This window comes from Carassius carassius, chromosome 44, assembly GCF_963082965.1.
Source record: "Carassius carassius chromosome 44, fCarCar2.1, whole genome shotgun sequence".
Taxonomy (NCBI): Eukaryota; Metazoa; Chordata; class Actinopteri; order Cypriniformes; family Cyprinidae; genus Carassius; species Carassius carassius.
In genome coordinates, this window is record NC_081798.1 from 23,858,160 (window position 1) to 23,878,905 (window position 20,746).

General features: G+C 38.6%; 1 protein-coding gene across 3 annotated transcripts in view; it reads right to left on the bottom strand.

Annotated features, from left to right (window-relative positions):
- Positions 1-20,746, bottom strand: part of LOC132126148 (LIM domain and actin-binding protein 1-like) — a 66,040-nt gene that overhangs the window by 20,307 nt on the left and 24,987 nt on the right. Inside the window, exons 3-9 of one of the 3 annotated variants that reach the window (XM_059537244.1) lie at positions 18,932-18,977; positions 16,838-17,164; positions 10,175-10,232; positions 9,891-9,988; positions 1,971-2,054; positions 1,727-1,763; positions 1,130-1,206 (exon numbers count right to left, since the gene is read on the bottom strand). In XM_059537244.1, coding sequence (XP_059393227.1) covers positions 1,130-1,206; positions 1,727-1,763; positions 1,971-2,054; positions 9,891-9,988; positions 10,175-10,232; positions 16,838-17,164; positions 18,932-18,977 — 727 coding nt within the window. Of the gene's footprint in view, positions 1-1,129; positions 1,207-1,726; positions 1,764-1,970; positions 2,055-9,890; positions 9,989-10,174; positions 10,233-16,837; positions 17,165-18,160; positions 18,316-18,931; positions 18,978-20,746 lie in introns of those variants that run through there. The other 2 variants (XM_059537245.1, XM_059537246.1) reach the window with 2 other exon arrangements.

Here is a 20,746-nt window from a genome sequence, read left to right on the forward strand (position 1 = left end):
GATTCTTCTGCACAATCTGACTTAGCTGCAGCCTGGAATTGAACTACTGGTTTCGTCTGGTCAGAGGAGAACTGGCCCCCCAACTGAGCCTGGTTTCTCCCAAGGTTTTTTTCTCCATTCTGTCACCGATGGAGTTTCGGTTCCTTGCCGCTGTCGCCTCTGGCTTGCTTAGTTGGGGTCACTTCATCTACAGCGATATCGTTGACTTGATTGCAAATAAATACACAGACACTATTTAACTGAACAGAGATGACATAACTGAATTCAATGATGAACTGCCTTTAACTATCATTTTGCATTATTGACACACTGTTTTCCTAATGAATGTTGTTCAGTTGCTTTGACGCAATGTATTTTTGTTTAAAGCGCTATATAAATAAAGGTGACTTGACTTGACTTTACTGTTCCGATGTTGAGGATCCTCGGAATTTCAACCAAGGACTGAGTCCTTCGTTCGAAAAATATCCCATACACAGGAAAGGATGCATATGTGTAGCCTTCGCACTCTTCGCGCTCTCAAATCATCCACAATCCTATGCGTGCAGCTTTGCTATCTTGTTCTAAAAATTCTAAAATGTCGAACGTTAGCGGAGTTGGAGCATTAACGGTTTTTATTTCATTACCAATCATTTGTTATAACTGTAGTAAATATAAGTAAAGTTTAACGTTTAAATGCCAGTACAAATTACTACCATATTGATATTGTAAATTATACAAATACAAATTACGTTATTGATGGCTAACTGAACCGGACCTGTCATTTAACAATTGTTAGCTTGCTTGCATCACCGGCATTTCTTTTACCAGGACCAGTCCTGCCAAGGAAGTATCCTTGACATTGAGAAACGCCTACTGACTGCAAATTATTTTCATCCAAGTATTAAAATTGTGCATATATTTGCAATTATGTCACTTTGTCCAAATACTGCTAAGCCCCTGAAAATGGAAGTAGTTTGCTTAAAATGGCTGTAACTCCTACAGTAAATGGTAGATGTCATATAATTTTGTGGAACCCTTACGTATAAAGGTGTATGAAGGCAAAAGAACAAAAACTCAGACATTGACCGAATAGAGGTAGAAGTAAGCTTTTGTGTTTTAGATAAATAGAATGAGTTAGTAGGCCACAGACCCTGGACACTTTAGGAGGCTCTTTGTTCTCTGATACAGGAGTTGCCACATTAGGACTCGATAAGTGTACATGTTCTCCTAAAGGAAACACAAATAAATGACAGATCACTACATACTCCACACTACTGTACACTATTTACTGTACCCACCTTTAACCTACCATTTTCTATATAGTTTTTTTTTTCCTCTGGTAATTTCCATTTATGACAATCAATGAATCAATCAATGAATAAATCAATCAATCAATCAATAACAAAACCCTTTAATTTAGAAATCTACAAAAAAGTTAGCTTCATACGGTAAGACAGTAAGGGAGTGACATATCAGGACTAGAGAGTAATATCATGAGACAATGATTAATTTTATGAGATCTATCTATCTTAGCATAGCAAGCATGTTAAATTAAAGAAAATTGCAAGACAGGTTTATTTGTTAAACAATTACTTCCTCATTCACCATGTTGGTCTGGGTTTTATTTTCTTTTAGCTTGCATAGTTTTTAAGGTTAAAGGTATGTCTGCATATAACCATAACTCGCTATTTTTAAAATCATCTTATAGATTCAGTTTAGAATTGAAATAATAAAACAATGGACTCACCATTGTTCTTTGTGCAGTTTGACTCAGGGAGTGGGCTCTGTATCAAATCATAGAGAAAGAAGAAACAGACAATAAATTAAGCAGGAGTCTAAGTTAAGGTAATCACAAGGTAAACAATGTAATATTCTGGCAGACATATATTATAGATAACATCATGAATTATTCAGTCAAAATTATAAATCATTGAGTGATGTTTGCCTATGTAGTGTATGTAGATTAGATTTAGAAGGAAATCAGAATGTACCACTATCTGTCCATCACCAGCAGGTGGCGAAATCTCCTTATGATCCATGGAGGGAACACTTTCCTCCGTTTCTGACTGGCTTGCCTGAAACAAATTACAATCACTTCAAATCAGCATACTTTAAAAATAATCATATAATTTATGAATAAATAATCATAATGCAAGGGATTTACAGTACCGCCACACCTTATTATCTTCTAATTATTGAATGTATATGCTGTTGATTATTGGAAGTATATTATTATTATTATTATTATTATTATTTGCTGTGGCATTAGTTGATCTGGAAATTATGAGGGATTTGTGAAAGAGGATTCTTAACTTTGCAGTTACATCATTCCTATCATGCAGTTAATTTTCATGAAACCGTTATTTGAAACTGACATGCAAACACTCAGTATAGCATGGTAATGGATAAGACAATGTTAATTTATTTGGTCTTAGAGAAATAGATCTGTAAGGCTGCTGTTGATTCTGTTGATTATTGATGCTACTGCAAAACAAATAAAAGGATTTGCTATTGCCAATACATACACATACACACTGCTGTAGGCCTATAAGACATACTGCTGCTGCACAAATAACATACAGGAAATTACCCCTAGCAAATACCCCTATACAGGTGGAATTGGGGGAGGTGGAAGGTTTTTGAGAGGGTTTCTAGAATTGCTTACAGCAAATGCAGAACCAAACAATTTAAATATTCATTAACAGCCTAACTGACAACAGATGCAACACACACCAATCAGCTTGTGCCATGTGGTGATAATGTGATCGCTATCAAGTTGCATTAAGGACCTATCAGCCTTCACCATCTAGTGTTTCATGACAAAACTAGATATATGTTCCAAAGAAGAAGGTTTTAGATTTTATATCTATATGATTGTGTTTAGTGGATTCAATGTGTTTATTATTTGTTTAAACACATTTGGAATCATTAGGCAATTAAATGCATTACAGGCCAGAGTCTTGATTACCACAGGATAAAGACCTTAACATGTACAGTATAAAAATTACATGCAAAACAATGTTTTACATTTTGATTTTGAAGGGAAAAAGATGCTGCATCATGTTATTGATTTTATGTGAATATTTCACATGAACCTGTGTCTGAAGCACTTGTATAAACTTTCAAACCTTGATTGGCTATGGCAGCCATTTGATGTATCCGGTGCACCAGCATAGTACAAAGTACAGAAGTTCTAAGCAGCCATGCATTGCCTTTTAATTTTCTCGTGATCTCGATATAACGAGTTGTTTTCTCCTTATCACAACTTAATTTTTTTGTGATTTTGACATAACAAAAGTGGTTATTTTAAGAATTTTTTTTTATTATTATTTTAAAAACACAATGGATTGTAAGTCTACTGTTACTATACTAACGAACACAGCCTTTATGGGGACCTGTCAATTGACTGTTCGCAAAGACCCATCCTGTTTAGTTACTGTTGCTATCCCCAACAAACAATGCAACTAAATGAAAAATAAATTTCCAAAGAGGAAACTGACAGTACAATGACAGAGAAGATATTAATACATTAGTAATAGAGTACGTTCCTTGTCAATACTTCACTTGTACTGCATCTTACTTAAAAGACACTATGGGAACCCAGTACAATCACGCCATGCTATGGTAGAGGAATGACATGAAATCATGTTTAACATGCACTCTGAGAGGCTTGTAGGCTCCCGTCGAGCAGTCAAAGGTGCAGAGCCCACAGTTTGGGCTGAGGGTGCCACATTATCCTGTTCATTTGAAAGAGGAGATCTCATTTCTGTGGAATGGGCCAGGGGGCTGCTGCAAGCAGCGGAGTTAGCTCTGACAAGCAAGGTTTGTTCTTCCAGAGTGGGGCCAGCAACAGAACCATGTGTCCCTGTTCCCTGGTTCACCTGATGACATGTGGGATCAGGGCAATAGGGGGAAATGTGTAAGGTTGGGCCAGTTGTGGGCTAACGCATCTCTGTGCTTCAAATAATAAATGTGGCAGTGAGAGTTGTCTTCCAAGTCAAAGAGGTCTACCTTGGCCTCGCCAAAGATCTCTGAAATTCTCTGAACTGTCTGCAGATGGAACATCTTCTCTTATGAGGGGACATTGCTCCGAGATAACAAGTCCGCTCCTCAGTTAAATTTGCCTGGTATATGTGCTGCCCTCATGGAGTGCAGGATGAGTTGAGCCCATTCCAGAAGGCACTCTAACAGAATAAAGAGGCGCTTTGAGGAGAGGCCACCTTGGTGATTTATATAGGACACCGCTGATATGTTGCCCAAGTGGATTAGCCCCTTAGGTCTGGCAGGAAGAACTGACAGGCTTGCACACAAGCTAGCATTTGCATGCAGTTTATGTGAAGCCCTTTTTTACTTTACGACCAATGGCTGAAATTTGGTTTGCCCTCGCACAGCGCCCCTCCGTGTTGGAGGGATCTGTTATGACAACCTTTCTCCTGCAAACCATTCTCATGTTCCATCTAGCAATCTTTCTTCCAAGGGTCCAGGGCTGTCACATAGGCCTGACTCAACCAGTTATGTAGGCATCTGTGACGCCACACATGGGATGGAACCGGCAGTTTCAGCCAGCACTGAAGGGGCTGCATATAAAGAAGACCCAGCTGTAGTGCTGGTAATGCTGCGGCCATGAGGCCCAGCTTCCGCTGAAATGTTTTGAGAGGGTTGAGTTGCACCGATCTCGAAGGAGGCAGAGACAGTCAGAAGTAGGGTGGAACAGTTCTCGGAAAAAAATTGAACCATGTGGACAAACCATTTACTCTTGTTCAATGCTGGAATATGAGTAGTCATTTATTCCATCATCACTCGGGTGCTGATAACTCACGCACACAGGTGAAACCTAAACAGCACACCTAAAACTAAACTCATTTTAGATTAGCCAGTTTAAACATTCCAGAGCCAGAAGACACGAGTTTGTTCACCTAGTGAGAAGATTTGTGAGTGTTATCTGAAGCACGCAAACCCGCATCTCAGAATGCGTGCAGACATAAAGCTATATATATATGTATATAACATTACGATGTAAAATTTTTAATGTTTTGAAAGAAGTCCCTTCTGCTCACCAAGCCTGCATTTATTTGATCCAAAGTACAGCAAAAGCAGTAATATTTTGAAATATTTAAACTATTTAAAATAACTGTTTTCTATTTGAATATATTTTAAATGTAATGTATTCCTGTGATCAAAGGTGAATTTTCAGCATCATTCCTCCAGTCTTCAGTGTCAAATTAATCAGAAATCATTCTTAATATGCCGAATTGCTGATTATCAATATTTAAAGGGTAACTAAACCCCTGCTCAGAGCCTGACTCCACCCACTGGCAATATTTGAAAAATGCTGAAAGGTGAGCAGAGCACAGCAGAGATAGAGGGGACAAACCGAGGGCGGGGCTGAGCGCGTGGGGCGTGAACCTGAGACCCGCAGTGACTGATTGATTGACACCTGCTGTCAGAGACGCTAAAATGGAGAGTGACTGTAGTGACGCAAGTAGCTTTGCAACAGAGCTATCATTTGAAGTAGATTACTTTTCTCCCCCACCTTCACCTGAAGTGGAGGATGTCGAGGTGTATGTTCATATCAATTCGAAGCCGCTGGCTCAAACTGCGGTCATAACTCCCGCACCCTGTCGCTTTTCAGCGCGAGCTGTGTGGAGAAGCCCAAAGAAAGGAGCTCTGCGACATATTGCTAGCTAGCAATGTGCAGTCAAAAATGATCTGTTTATATCATAGACTGATGGGGTCACAGTCAGCTGCTGTTTGCTGATTGGTTGGCAGTCCGAATGTTGGCAGATATATTTTAACAAAAATAATTTAAAATGTAAATTACATTTTAACATTTTTAGCATTATTGCACCATATATTCGATTCTTATTTCTGTGCCCCTGAGAGTATGATTTAGAATGTTCAGTGGCATCACAGAACTGCCAGATTCAAACAGCTTTCGCGCGTTGGCTGGCACTGAGCCAGAGACGGACACACTCAGCGCTTGTCACAATTAATAAGCAGTGTTTTCAACCACATAATGTTTATTTTGAGTTTATACATTTAAATATACATAATCACTAGTAAAACAATACATTGGTAGTTTGTAAAATACCCACTGGTGTCTATGGAAGCAGCAAAACTATCTAATCAAATGTAATTTGCCAACGTGTTTTATTCATATATCAGACATAGAAGAACAATAAAGTTTACTCTATTCTTTGTTCAGTTCAAAAGCCACTTACTTTCATCTATTTTGGGACAAACTGGGGAATTCAAGTGCTGTAGGCTACGTTAAATCCGGCTGACAGGACTCACAGCGCTCATCTCGTTATAGATCAAGATAATTTATAAAGGTTTTTAAACGAAGAATCGGAATATCAGATAGTTGACATGGTAAGCAAGTTTGTGTATATATTTTAATAAAAAATGGAAAACTAAATAAAACGAATACCGATACATCTGTTAGTGGCTGCGGTGTGTCACGTGACAATCATGACATGTCGCCATGGAAACAAGGGGTCAGTTAAAATATTTGTAACTTACGCGTGAAAGGGTTGATTTAAAAATATATATATTTTATAAGTAAACAACAATAGCCCAAGTTTAGTTAACATTTTTTATTGAGACTATAAAAAGTAATTCTGCATCTATTTTTAGGTGTGCCAGCTGCCACTGTGGGTGGCACAGGCACACCCTGGCACACCCGTGGCTACGCCACTGCTCTATACAAACACACCTGCCTGAAAAAGTGCGGGGGACGAATTTCCATGATGATAAACCGTGTAATCTACCCCCCTGCTGGTGGGTCATAAATGATTCCCTCATTTCTCTCTGATCTCCACAAGGAAGAGTTGAGATAGTGGGGAAAACAGACCCCAGCTTTCACAGTAATCTCTGAAGTTCAAATTATTCTAATGTGAGGGGGGAAATAGTCTAACTTGTGAGCATGGGTATGAGAAGATGCCTTGTGTTGAAGAGTTGGTTGTGAGCAATCTCTCCACTGGTGTGCCCTCTAAGCCATCTTAAAACTACATTGTGGATTGTGGGCAAGGCTTACAAAGTGGCGGTCTAGGCTAGTGGATGCCTGCAAACCATGATTTTCTGAGAATGCTTATGACATCCCTGTTGAAAAAAAAACAGCATATGTCGGGTAGGTATGTTTTGAAGCATGGCAGCTGGTTTGAGCTAGTTTAAACTGGTCATGTGCTGGTTCTAAACAACTAGCTCCTGCTCAGGACCAGCTCATCACCAGCATAGTAGCGGCTCAGGAGCATCAGTTTATGACCAACTAAGGACCAGATTCAACCGGGATTTCCTCTTAGGATGACTGAGGGTTAAGTAGAACGGGGAACGGACCATAGGATAACTCCCTTTGTTCTGCGTCCTATTCCAGTTCTTTAAACTGGATGTTAAATTGTATGCTCTCCTCGGTTGGGTTGCTTTTAAGAGCTTTTTTAATTGGCAGAGGAATGGTGACATCTTAGGTACAGGTGTAGTAGCAGGGCGTGCCCTAGCATTTTGGGGGCCCTAAGCAGATTTCCAAAAGGGGGCCCCCATCTATGAAGATATAGATAGGAAAATAGATTTGGGTAGTTGACAAATTAAAGTTTTTTTTTTTTTAGTAAAACAATATTCCTGGTCCTTCAACTAAATAAACTTGTCCATAGAGTTTAATAGCAGGATATGGTGTCACACCAGAAGACAAAGATTTTAAAGTCATAATGTATCAATTTCATGTGCTAGAGATTAAAAATATATGGATTAAAAAATAATCTTGTAAAAGTATGCTTTTCTTTTAAATTTATAGAAGTGGTAATTTATTGAACATCCTTGAGACACACCATATGACAATTTTGAGATTTAGCTAAAAAAAATAAAAATAAAATAATAAATCTAATAACAAATAAGTTTTTATGACAGTGGTTCCATTTAAGACAAAAACATTTTAAATGATGACAATATTAATTATTTAAGTTTTTTATCCTGTGACAGTGAAAAAAGCAAACTTTTGAAACTTTTTAAAATGTAAAATTAAAGAGTTTAACAATTGCTTGAGAGAAATGTATAAACAATTAGCGAGATTAATGCTTAAAACAAAAACACCTGGTCATGAAAATTAAATTAGACCCAGATTATAATGCAAAAATAATCAAACAAGTGTAAACACATGTTGAAGCAGATTAAGCAACACCAAAGTGAAGGCAAAAATCTGAGATGAGACACGAGACAGGGTTCACAAGAATGAAACTAGACAAGATTTTTACACTATTTAAAGAAATCTTCACTGTTGAAAAACATGCCTTGAAAAATATTCTGCAGGTGCATTTTGAATGTTTTAACTAATCTTGCAATAAATGCCATATCTTTGTTTTTAGAGTTTTTAGAATGTTTGACCTCCTATCTGATTTATTTTCCACAAATTGGTCATTGAAATAAAAAACAAACAAACTAAAAGAGGATTTATATACATTGTTATTTGTCTGTTGCAAAAAAAAAAATCAAACAAAAAAAACATTAAAACGACATGCGCAAGCTAGACATAGCTTCTGTTTATAACACGTTTTAAAGGGTTGCGCAATGTAGCCAATCACAGACTCAGTTGTTGATTTCTGGAACACAATGGCCAATCAGAGGTGATTAAGTTAGAATCTACTCTAATCTTTTATCGGGAGCATTTATTCTGGGATGTTGTGGAGCTTAGGAAATGTTACAGAACAATTTCATGTAAATGTATTCGATGTACTGGAAAAAATCTATATAGATTACTTTTATGTGGGATTCTGTGGGCGGGAGCAGGACAAAACGTGAATGTCGCGGGCGGGAGCGGGACCAGATAAGTTAGGCTATATTTCTGCGGGAGCGGGTGGGCGCGGGACAGAATCTTGCGGGAGCAGGACTGAAACATCCATCCTGTGCAGGTCTCTAATACAGAGATAAGAGATGGTTATAACTACACATCCTATTAAAATTTGCATACTTATTACAGCGTATATGTTGTATGCAGCATAATTTGCATGCATCAGGGAGCCACAACCGCCCTCAAACTGCTGGAATTGAAATTACTTTTGAATGTGCACACATCCTTTTTTGTTTCGCTTTCGATCTCGCAATCTGGACCGGAGCTACTGAGTGCACTGAGTGTTCTACACAATTTGTCAGACACCTACAGTGCGTGTCCACGAAGTAATTTTTATTATTTCTTATGGAAGTAAAGCTTCAGAGAATGCTCCAGCTCAGCTCTGCTGTAGCCATCTCCACCATCATCTCACCTTATCCCGTGATTGCTCTCTGAGCTCCCGACACGGGGCCCCCTGGTGGCCACGGGGCACTATGCAGCCGCTTATATCACTTATTAGGTAGGGTCGGCAGTTTCCCCTTTTCAGATTAGAAGTCATTGGCAGCAGCAGCTGTAGGTTAAGCCTCCCTGGTTAGGTCTGCCAGAGGCTTTAGTCTACAGATTTGGTCTCGAACCAATCTGTTTGTAGGAGCATCCCAACTAAAGGGTAATGAACTATGGAATTAATCTGTGCCTCTAGGCACTAAGTTGGTCACTTAGTTTTCATCAAATCTGGCTACAGCCTGGTTCACTTCAGTTGATTTCACAGAAGGTGAGCAGGCATTTATTCAGTATGGCACCGTAGTAATTAACATTCCCATAATGTCAAGACCATGACACAGCAATCAAAGTTCTATCCGAAAGTCAGCATCATACAGTTATGTATATTTTAGAAGGAAGATGGAAATTAGACTGCGTATTTACCTTCAGATAATTTTAATATGATGAAGTTTTACATAGGCACACTTCTTCAAGATTGGTGTGTTTATGCAAGTCCTTCAGACACTGGCTAACATGAAGCATTCTTTATTTATCAGATCAAATGTTATTTGTATCTGAACATGCTGTGGACTATACACACAGCAAACATACTCACAGTGCGTGGCACAGTAAAAGAAGCCTGTCTGGTGACGGATAATTGATATTTCGCCATCCTGTCCTTGATCGAGCCACTGCGCTTCAGACTGGAAGTACCTATGATAGAATTCATTTATTTGTTCATTTATTCATTCATAAATATATTTGTATATATTCATGGTATATCTATCTATCTATCTATCTATCTATCTATCTATCTATCTATCTATCTATCTATCTATCTATCTATCTATCTTCCTCCTGCAACTAGACATCATACAAAGAGATGTATTTTGTATTAACCTTTGTTTCCCATTTGTGTATCCACATCTTCTGAGCTGGTGTTCACTTCGTTTTGCACCTAAGGAATTAAGTACAAACCATGTAAACCAGCCACAGACTGAAAACATCTGCCTATAAAATTTGACAGAAATTTGTAGTGCACATACAACAATGACATTTGCATGTGAGCATAATAAGGAAATAGCACAAAGCTGACATCAACTTTTCTCTAACCATGTTATACACTGGTATACAGACTGAAAATTATCTTAACAAAATCTCAGAAAACACAAAACCAAAAATAAATCCACCAAGAATATAAAATATATATATATTTTTTTAACATTGTATTTTACATATCAAGATTTGAAATTTATTTAATAATTAAATAATTAATTATTTAAAAAAAATTATATTTAATAATAAGAGAGAAAGAAAGAAAGATAGATAGAAAAAGAAATGTAACACCTGTAAGTAAATAACATGTTGCAAAATGCAATATGAATTAGTGTTTTATATAAACAAACATCAGATTTTAACTGATGTGATTTAAATTTTAAAAGAAAATTATTTATATATTCTACAGTAATTCAATCCACTCAATTTAAGCTTATTCTTAATGTACTGCACTAAATTGTCACCAGTATTTAAATTTTCTTTCAGTTTCATGGACTTGCATTTATTTGTTCCCATATTCCTTTGTTTGATTTCCTGATTTTCCTTTGTTTCTATGGTTAATAATATGATTTGTTCATTCAGTTCCGATGTGTTTAATAAATCACCCCTTTCATTCTATACTTAAATTCCTGTTTTCCATCATTTTTGGGTCTGGTCATGTTTGCATAAAGTGTGTGTATGCTGCTACTTTGTGTTAATGTTTACCCTGTGGATTTCTATTAATGATTCTATTAATGATTGTGTTGGAACTTTATTCACTTGTCTGTCTTGAGTCTGTTCTCGCATTTGTGAGACATATCTAAGTGCTTTTTATTTTATTATTATTTTTTTTTTTAATAAAAGCGCAAAAAAAATTAAAGCTGCCTTGACTTGGTACAAGACAAAAATTTTTTTTACAAAGTTTAACTCACTTTCTTCCCTCACCATAAATGCAACAAGATGGTTTTACAAAGACATGAACATGCTTAAATAAACCAGGTTACATCAGTTAGGGAAAAAGGCAAGGAGACAGATGGAGAAACAAACTGTGTGCAGTCTGTGGAAGGTTTTGTAGTGCTCCAGAGATCTGGTGGTGTTTAAAGAGTATGTGCATACCAGTGGTATGACATCATCAACAGCATATACAACATGAGCATGAAGCAAACAGATGGGTATAACTGAGTGTGGGATAACATGTTTTGTTAGGTGAGTAGGACAGCATGACTAAAAACATTTTTGTAAAGCTTATATCAGCAGCCCTTCATCTGGAAACTTTGTAAATTATGTAAATTAAATTAAATGTAAATTAAAATGTACGATTTTTTTTTTTTTTTTGCTTGGTTGAATATCTTTATCTTTTTTTTTTCTGGTCTGACAAAGTAAGATCAAGCATGACAAAACGAATCATATAATATTTCAAATATTTCGAATAATAATTTTTATTGCTTTTCATCCCCTGCCTCTGCCAATCGTTCACAATGAAACTGCATCTAACAACTGCCTTTAAAATTCAGTAATGAAAATAAAAAAAAATAGTCAAAATTAAAAATAATCAAAAGCAAAAGTATTTATTTGGGAGAAAATTACTCTGCTTCCAGTATCTAATAACTTAAGCTTATCATGAAGACAATGTTAGATTCAGTAACTGTTTTTGAGTGCAGATGGCTATCTCAACATTACCATGGAATGAGACATTCCAAAACAGCACAAGGAATCAAGTAGGAATGTGAGCACATGCCAGGCCTCTGAAAAAGTGGAATGGGCACTCAGTTAAAGGAGGTAAGTTGATTAAATTATTCTTAAATTGACTAATTTACCATTTGAAAATAGAACTAAAGAGCTTGAGGGAAGTTCTTCTAAATTATTTGTTTAAATCAACCAGCCACTTTAACATGTTTACTAAAGCTTCAACAAGATACAATTTATTTAGAAAGAAGTAAAACCGATTTATTCTGCACCTGTTCTACATAAAGCACACTGGAAAAAAAATGCTTTTCTATCTTAGATTTCATTCATTCATTCATTCATTTATCTTATTTCCAGCCAAAATAAGTGTTTTTGCTTGATGGAGAAAGTAACAATAATTGGATAATCTGGATAACCCATTGGATAATCTGTCAATGGGGAAAGCAAAATAATATTGTTTTCGGTTGAAATAAGATTATTTTGCTTACCACACTGGCAAATTATTTTGCTTGTTTCAAGCAAAAAATTATTAAAATCTTTTTTATTTTTTTCTAAAACCAGATAAAATGTTTTACTTGTCTAGAAAATCCTTCTTGATTTAAGAATTTTTTTATATTTTGGCTGAAAAAAAAAAAATCTAAACTAGAAAAGCAAGACAAAACAAAATCTTTGACAGAAAAGCAAAAATGTGTTGCAACACATTTTTTTTTAATCAATTAGGTTTTTAAAAATGCATCTAAATGCATTCGGGATTATATGTATTTATTACATTTACATTTAATAGCAGATGCATTTATCCAAATCCACTTACACATGAGGACAATGGAAGCAATCAAAATCAACAAAAGAGCAATGATATGCAAGTTGTATAACAAGTCATAGCTTAATACAGTGCATGTGGCAAGTGTTTTTATTTATATATTTATATAATAAATAAAAAGAAAACAGAAAGAATAGAAAAAGAATAAAGCAAACTACTGTTAGAGGCCTTTGTTGATTTTGTTATTTATATAATAAATAAAAAGAAAACAGAAAGAATAGAAAAATAATAAAGCAAACTAGTGTTAGAGGCCTTTGTTGATTTTGTTATTTATATAATAAATAAAAAGAAAACAGAAAGAATAGAAAAATAATAAAGCAAACTAGTGTTAGAGGCCTGTGACGAGTGGGGCGGGGCCGAGGGACATGGGAGCGAGGCCGGGGGAGTGATTGGAGATGAACTACACCTGTTCGTCCCACCGGTCTCGAGGCCCATGGAGGAGATGGAAGGATATAAAACTTGAGCGACGACAGTGAAGGACGAGAGAGGACCAGGCCTGGGCTTTTAGTTGTGTTTTGGTTTTTATTTTATGCGCACCAGTCGTCCGTGAGGGGCTGGTGCGCTGTTTTGTGTTTATTTTGTTATTAAAATGTTTTTGATTGTCAAAAAAAAAAAAAATTCCGGTTCCCAGACGCACCGCTGCTCGGCCCTCCACCAGCTGGGTGATCTCCTCCGCGGTGCCTGGCGGTGGCACTGGACGGCCCTCGGCGGACGGCACGACACTCCTCCGCCGCCCGGTGGACGGCGACGGCTCCTCCGGTTTTGGGCAGCCGGCAGGAGTCCCCCGTTCCCTGCTCCTCCCCGTTCCGGCGGAGGCAGCAGGCTCCGGCCACCTGGCGAACGGCGCCGACTCCTCCGCTCCCTCACGGACGGCAGCCGTCTCTCCACATCGTGGGCGGCCGGTAGCGAGCTCGCCCGTCCCCGGCAACTCGCTCCAGTCCACCGCCTCGAGCGTCCATGGCGGCACACTCCTCGCCAGCTCGATGGCACCGCGGATTCACCACAGTGGCGAGGGATCTTCAGCAGCGCGTCCCTCCTTCTCCCGGGCTTCGGCACCACTGTAACGATATCAACCTTCATATTCATCCGGAAGAAGGAGGCGGGAACCGGCGGACAATCAAAAACATTTTAATAACGAAATAAACACAAAACAGCGCACCAGCCCCTCACGGACGACTGGTGCGCATAAAATAAAAACCAAAACACAACTAAAAGCCCAGGCCTGGTCCTCTCTCGTCCTTCACTGTCGTCGCTCCAGTTTTATATCCTTCCATGTCCTCCATGGGCCTCGAGACCGGTGGGACGAACAGGTGTAGTTCATCTCCAATCACTCCCCCGGCCTCGCTCCCATGTCCCTCGGCCCCGCCCCACTCGTCACATACCCCCATCGCCCCTCGCAGGCCGGGGGGTACTCCCGAGACTGCGCTCTACTCCCCCCCCCCCTCCCTCCGGGGGGGGCCGCTCCCGGGGACCTGCGGGAACCTGGGGGTAGGACAGGCGAGGCGAGAGAAAAGGAGATGGAAGGAGGAGCGACAGAGACGAGAGAGGGGAGAGAGGAAAAAAATAAAATAAAAAATTCCGGTTCCCAGACGCACCGCTGCTCGGCCCTCCACCAGCTGGGTGATCTCCTCCGCGGTGCCTGGCGGTGGCACTGGACGGCCCTCGGCGGACGGCACGACACTCCTCCGCCGCCCGGTGGACGGCGACGGCTCCTCCGGTTTTGGGCAGCCGGCAGGAGTCCCCCGTTCCCTGCTCCTCCCCGTTCCGGCGGAGGCAGCAGGCTCCGGCCACCTGGCGAACGGCGCCGACTCCTCCGCTCCCTCACGGACGGCAGCCGTCTCTCCACATCGTGGGCGGCCGGTAGCGAGCTCGCCCGTCCCCGGCAACTCGCTCCAGTCCACCGCCTCGAGCGTCCATGGCGGCACACTCCTCGCCAGCTCGATGGCACCGCGGATTCACCACAGCGGCGAGGGATCTTCAGCAGCGCGTCCCTCCTTCTCCCGGGCTTCGGCACCACTGTAACGATATCAACCTTCATATTCATCCGGAAGAAGGAGGCGGGAACCGGCGGACAATCAAAAACATTTTAATAACAAAATAAACACAAAACAGCGCACCAGCCCCTCACGGACGACTGGTGCGCATAAAATAAAAACCAAAACACAACTAAAAGCCCAGGCCTGGTCCTCTCTCGTCCTTCACTGTCGTCGCTCCAGTTTTATATCCTTCCATCTCCTCCATGGGCCTCGAGACCGGTGGGACGAACAGGTGTAGTTCATCTCCAATCACTCCCCCGGCCTCGCTCCCATGTCCCTCGGCCCCGCCCCACTCGTCACAAGGCCTTTGTTGATTTTGTTATTTATATAATAAATAAAAAGAAAACAGAAAGAATAGAAAAAGAATAAAGCAAACTAGTGTTAGAGGCCTTTGTTGATTTTGTTATTTATATAATAAATAAAAAGAAAACAGAAAGAATAGAAAAAGAATAAAGCAAACTAGTGTTAGAGGTTTTTAGCCACTTTTTGAATATGGCTACGGACTCAGCTGCTTGGATTGAGTCGGCTGAGGGAACATTTAATTTAAAAGTCCATAAAAGTAATTTTGTGCCTCTTTGGGATGGCACAATAAAGGGAGGTTAACTTGCAGAACGTAAGCTTCTAGAGGGCACATAAGTCTGACGTACTGAATTTAGGTAAAGGGAGTTCAGAACCAGTGGTGGTTTTGTAGGCAAACATGAATGCCTAAATGCATAACATTTTAGCGAGTAGCTACTGGTAGCCAGTGCAAATTGATAAACAGAGGTGTGACATGCTTTATTTTTGGCTCATTAAAAATTAATCTTGCTGCCACTTTCTGGATTAATAGTAAAGGTTTGATTGAATTGGTTGGAAGACCTGCAAAGAGAGCACTGCAATAGTCCAGCCTGGACAGAACAAGAGTTTGAACAAGAAGCATATTCCGAAAGAAAGGGCCTGATCATATTGATGTTGAATAAAGCAAATCTGCAGGACCGGACAATTTTAGCAATGTGGTCTGAGAAAGTCAGCTGATCATCAATCATAACTCTAAGGTTTCTGGTTGTTTTTGAAGGAGTTATGGTTGATGTGCCTAATTTGATGGTGAAATTGTTTGATGGAATGAAATCGTTTGATGGAACCACAGGCAGTTCTCTCTTGGTCAGGTTGAGCTGAAAGTAATGGTCCTTAATCCAGCAAGAAATGTCTGTTAGATAAGTTGAGATGCAGTAGGTACAGTAGAGTTGAGTGTCACCAGTATAGCAGTGATATGAAAACCATGTTTCTGAATGAAAGAACCTAGTGATGCAATGTAGACAGAGAAGAGAAGTGGTTCAAGAACTGAGCCCTGAGGCACCCCAGTAGTTAGATGTTGCGACTTGGACACCTCTCCAAGTTACCTTGTAGGACCTCTCTGAGAGGTAAGACTAATTTAATTAAATCTAATTTAATTTAATTAATTAGATTAATTAAATACAGTATGTTCAATGGTATTCATTTGTTAAACTCATTGTATTCTATTTTATAGACCTTCTATTTTTTTAAAGGTAGTGGGACTAGTATCTATTTATATTTGTGCTTAATGTAAGCGAAACTTGCAATGCAAACGAATCTATCACATTTATACTATTGTATATTTTAATGCCTTGAATATTTGATGTACTTGATGTACTGTAACATTGGATGTATTTGATGTGCTTAATTATGTTTGTTAATTTTTTGTACTACTGGGAGTGGGATTTGTTTTGAAATGAGAATCCTTTACAGTAATTTGCAATGAAAAATTAGTTTGTCATAAAATATAATTTGAATTCAGTTGCCCTAAATACACTGCATTTTCTTTATGCAAAACACAGTTTTAGATTTCTTTCCTTTGATTATGCCTGGCCATGTAAGAGTGAAAAATGCAACTTAATGTTTTTTTTTTCCTACCTAAATGAACCGGAAGTAAACTATAGAGAGTGCAGAGAGAGGTAGCCTGATGACATTCATATGTGACTATCTCACCTTGCTTTTGCCCTTTTCAAACATCATTTTAAGGTTTTTGAGGGGCAGGGCTGGTTTCTCTGCAGGGGAACATAGATCAGATGAAGTCGCATTAGGTCTTTCATGGGAGGTTGACTCTTGAGTCAGGCTGGGATGTCGCATGAGCTTGCTGGAGGAAGCAGATGGTTCTGGAGGATTGCTGGGTTTGCAGGAAGCAGGCCGAGGCGTCAGTCTCATTGGTGCCACACTCAGCTGGGGAGCAGATTTCTCCTGATGTGTCTGTTCCCAGCGTTTCTTCAGTACACTCAGGTTTCCTGATCGCAGGGACAAAGGTGCACTGTCAACAGACTGAGAAGGAGCTAAAATTATTATCATGTAAGAGATCATTACAACAATTACAAACATACAGTTACATAAATAAATAAATAAAATACCTGTGGTGAATTCCAACTACTTTTACATGTTTACATGTTACAAATAATTGGGGCTTGTCACAATGTTAGGGTGTTGCTATGTGGTTGCTAGGCTAGGTATGGACAAAGTGTTACTTCAAGGGCTATCAATCGCATACTCCTCTCCTTCACTACATATATCATTCATATTTTATGTTGTAAAATCAAACTAATCCAAATAAATAAATAGTTATTTAGTTTATTGAAATATAGCTGAAATAAATTTAAATATAAGATTAAAAACTTGACATAAATAAAATGTTTCCTTGACAACTAACTGAAATAAGTTTGTTAAAGCATCAAAATTACTGAATGTAAATATTTTAGTAGCTTTAGTTTGGAACAGAAGTGTCAGTGTAATTCACTGACTCCATACTCCATAGCAACTCCATAGCAACAGGCAAATGTTTGAACATGACGAGACATTGGACAATACCTCCACATGAGGCTACTACAACAATCCAGGAAAACTCAAAACAGCTGTTTAAAACATCTCATAAACACAGTCAAGATTTAATCACTACTAGAACACCAAATAACATCCCATAATGACACGCTGCCCCAAAAAACTATCATTTCATCAATCATTGTTTTAGTGCAATAATCCACAAATAAACTTTTTTGATAGTTGTTGTTTTTACTTTTATTTAGAAATGTATTACATCGCTGACATAATGTCAAGCAGAATACCAATACTGATGGGTTTAAAAGAGTTACAACTGTCCAATAGACAATTCAAACATAGAATGGCTTTTTACTTTTGCATAACATCTCACAACTCCAAGTCAATACGGCTCAATAGACAGAGGACTACATTCATGCAACAGTCATTGTGAAACCATGCTGAAACAAGATGCCAGAAAGAGAAGTTGTAGGAGATGCAAGAAAAGACCTGGTAGACAGGACACTCTTTATGTTTTTTCTCAGCTCTGCTTTCTCCGAGTTCCTTGAGCGTTGAACATCAGTGATAAAGCTTTACCAGATGTGCAGCAGGCAAGAAACTTGTAAGAAGTAGTCCCGCCCAACTGAACAGCCCAAATGAAGAAAGGAAAGAGAGAGGTGAAAGGAATGCGGGCGGGGGGAGGGATGGGGTGATTAAAAGGCGCCTGCAGTGAAACCTGCATACAGGACATGATACATGTGATGAAATTTAACTCTTTCCTGTCTATTTCATAAGAATACATGAGGCTGTAAAATTCAAGAAGACAAATAAATAAATAAATAAACACACACACACATAGGATGAGAGAGAGAGAGAGAGAGAGAGAGAGAAAGAGAGAGAGAGGGAGGAAAAACAGGAAAATATTTCAACCAGGACATAAAGACCTTTAAACGGATGTGATTTGATGATTTACTACTGGGAGTTAACAGTAAACCACCTATCATTACACTGACTAACCTTCTTAAGGAACTGAAACAGATAACGTCTTGCACTGATTCTGATGTTTTAAACGTGCAAAGAATTAGTTAAACCAAAAATGAAAAATCTGATGTCACCTCATGTCATGTCATGTAAAACACAAACATAGAAATGTTAATTAATTTATTATATATTTTTTAAATATAACAAAACACAACCTAGAGACTGTATGAGGTAAAGAAGAGTACAGTTTTTCAAACAGTTTCCATCATATTCAATTATAGTAAAACCAGTAAAACTTACAGATTTTTTCTTCTCTGCACTTGCGTCCTCAGCAGCTTTCTGATATCTGAAAAAAGAAGAAAAGGGGGAAAAAAAGAAAAAGAAAAAAGTATGAGAAAATGTGAAGTATCATAATCACAATCACTAAAAAAAAATTGATTGACATCAGAATACACTTTTCTTTTTTGGTTTAATATGGACAAAAAACTTTAAACTCTAAAAAGTATACTATTACTACTATAAAAGTATACTATTTCTATTTCTCACTATTTCTCAATCAAAACACTGCTCTGTTGTAGTATCCTGACCCATCTGACACATCTGATATTTGTCTGATCAATATCAGATGTGGGAAAGCTGGAAACCTCTTTGAAAACACTTTGATTACGCTTAAGGTAACACTAAACACACACTTGAGTAAAAGAAGAACTGCCTAAGTGGTGGCATCAAGTCATTCTCAGGGGATATTGATATCAATACAAGTTAATTAAAAACCAATACATTTAATGGAACAGACTATTGACATTGCTTAGTTGTTCAAAGCTTACGACCCTGAGCTGAAAACAAAGAAAGAACAATTAATGATTGCTCATTTAAATTTATATGGTAAATTGCTGCCCCCTACTGGCGCTAGCAGCAAGCATTTTCATTTTTCCTTTCTTTCAGCTTTCACTTGAAGGCCATTAGAATGGTGTCAGCAAACCAGTATCCAGTGTCAAACTGTTTTAACTGTAAACTGAATGTGTGTGTGTGTGTGTGTGTGTGTGTGTGTGTATATATATATATATCGATATTTTTTTCCTAATGGCAATTTTATGATTGTTTTATATACTAGGCTACATTTAATTAGCAATTATTTAAATTTTCTGCACAGAATAAGGTAGAAAATATACTTTATAGTTTCTGTACTGTAATAAATGTCAATTAGCACTGCATCATTCATAAATTGTTTGTGGGTTTTTTTTAGTTTCATCAGTTCATTCTGCTTTTATTCAGTTTAGCTGTAGATATAGCCTGGCACGTCTATGAGAGCGAGATCGCTTCTCTTTCAGTGTGAAAACGTCTTCATCTCTATTTAACTTTTCCTCTCCATCAGCGAATGATTCTGAGAGAAAACGCGCCAGATGTCTGTTTGCTAATGAAACAAACGCTAGGCTACTTTCATGCATATTATCAGATAAATCTCGTGCTCTTATTTCAAGGTCGTTGTTAATGCTGTGGTTAATTTTAAAAGATCCTTCGTATATTCGGTTCATCCGCATTGTTTAAACACATTTATCATTCAGTGGAACTGTGCGTATGATTTAGACACTTACATTTCTGCTCCGTCCATGCAATAAACACAGCTGTCGACGGCTCCGGTAACTCCGTCGGTAAGATGCAGAGAGCCATTGACAAACTTCAGAAAAGTATAAAACTACTTCACGAGTCCTATAGATCACACGTCCGCTGCGTCAGAGACGAACGGCGCGCGAGCGCAATCCTGTGACAGTCTCAGTCGGTAAACAGTGGAGCGCGTGAAGGACAGATAAGAGGCACGATTCACGAACACTCTTCAAGGTCTCCATTAATTCGTTCGTGTAGTAATTTAATGTGTATACATTTTGAAAGCATTGAATCGCTATAGAAATCGGGATTCATTCGATTCTTAGCATTTTGAATCGATCACTGTCCAAGATCGGCGATTCACGATTCAAAAATCATGTTTCAAGATCGATGCATATGAATCGACAGGGTTTGTAATCGATGCATCGAGAAAACGAGTGAATCGTTACACCCCTAATGTAAACCCATGAGGGTTATACACAATATCCTTAAACCCTTCCCCCAGCAGAA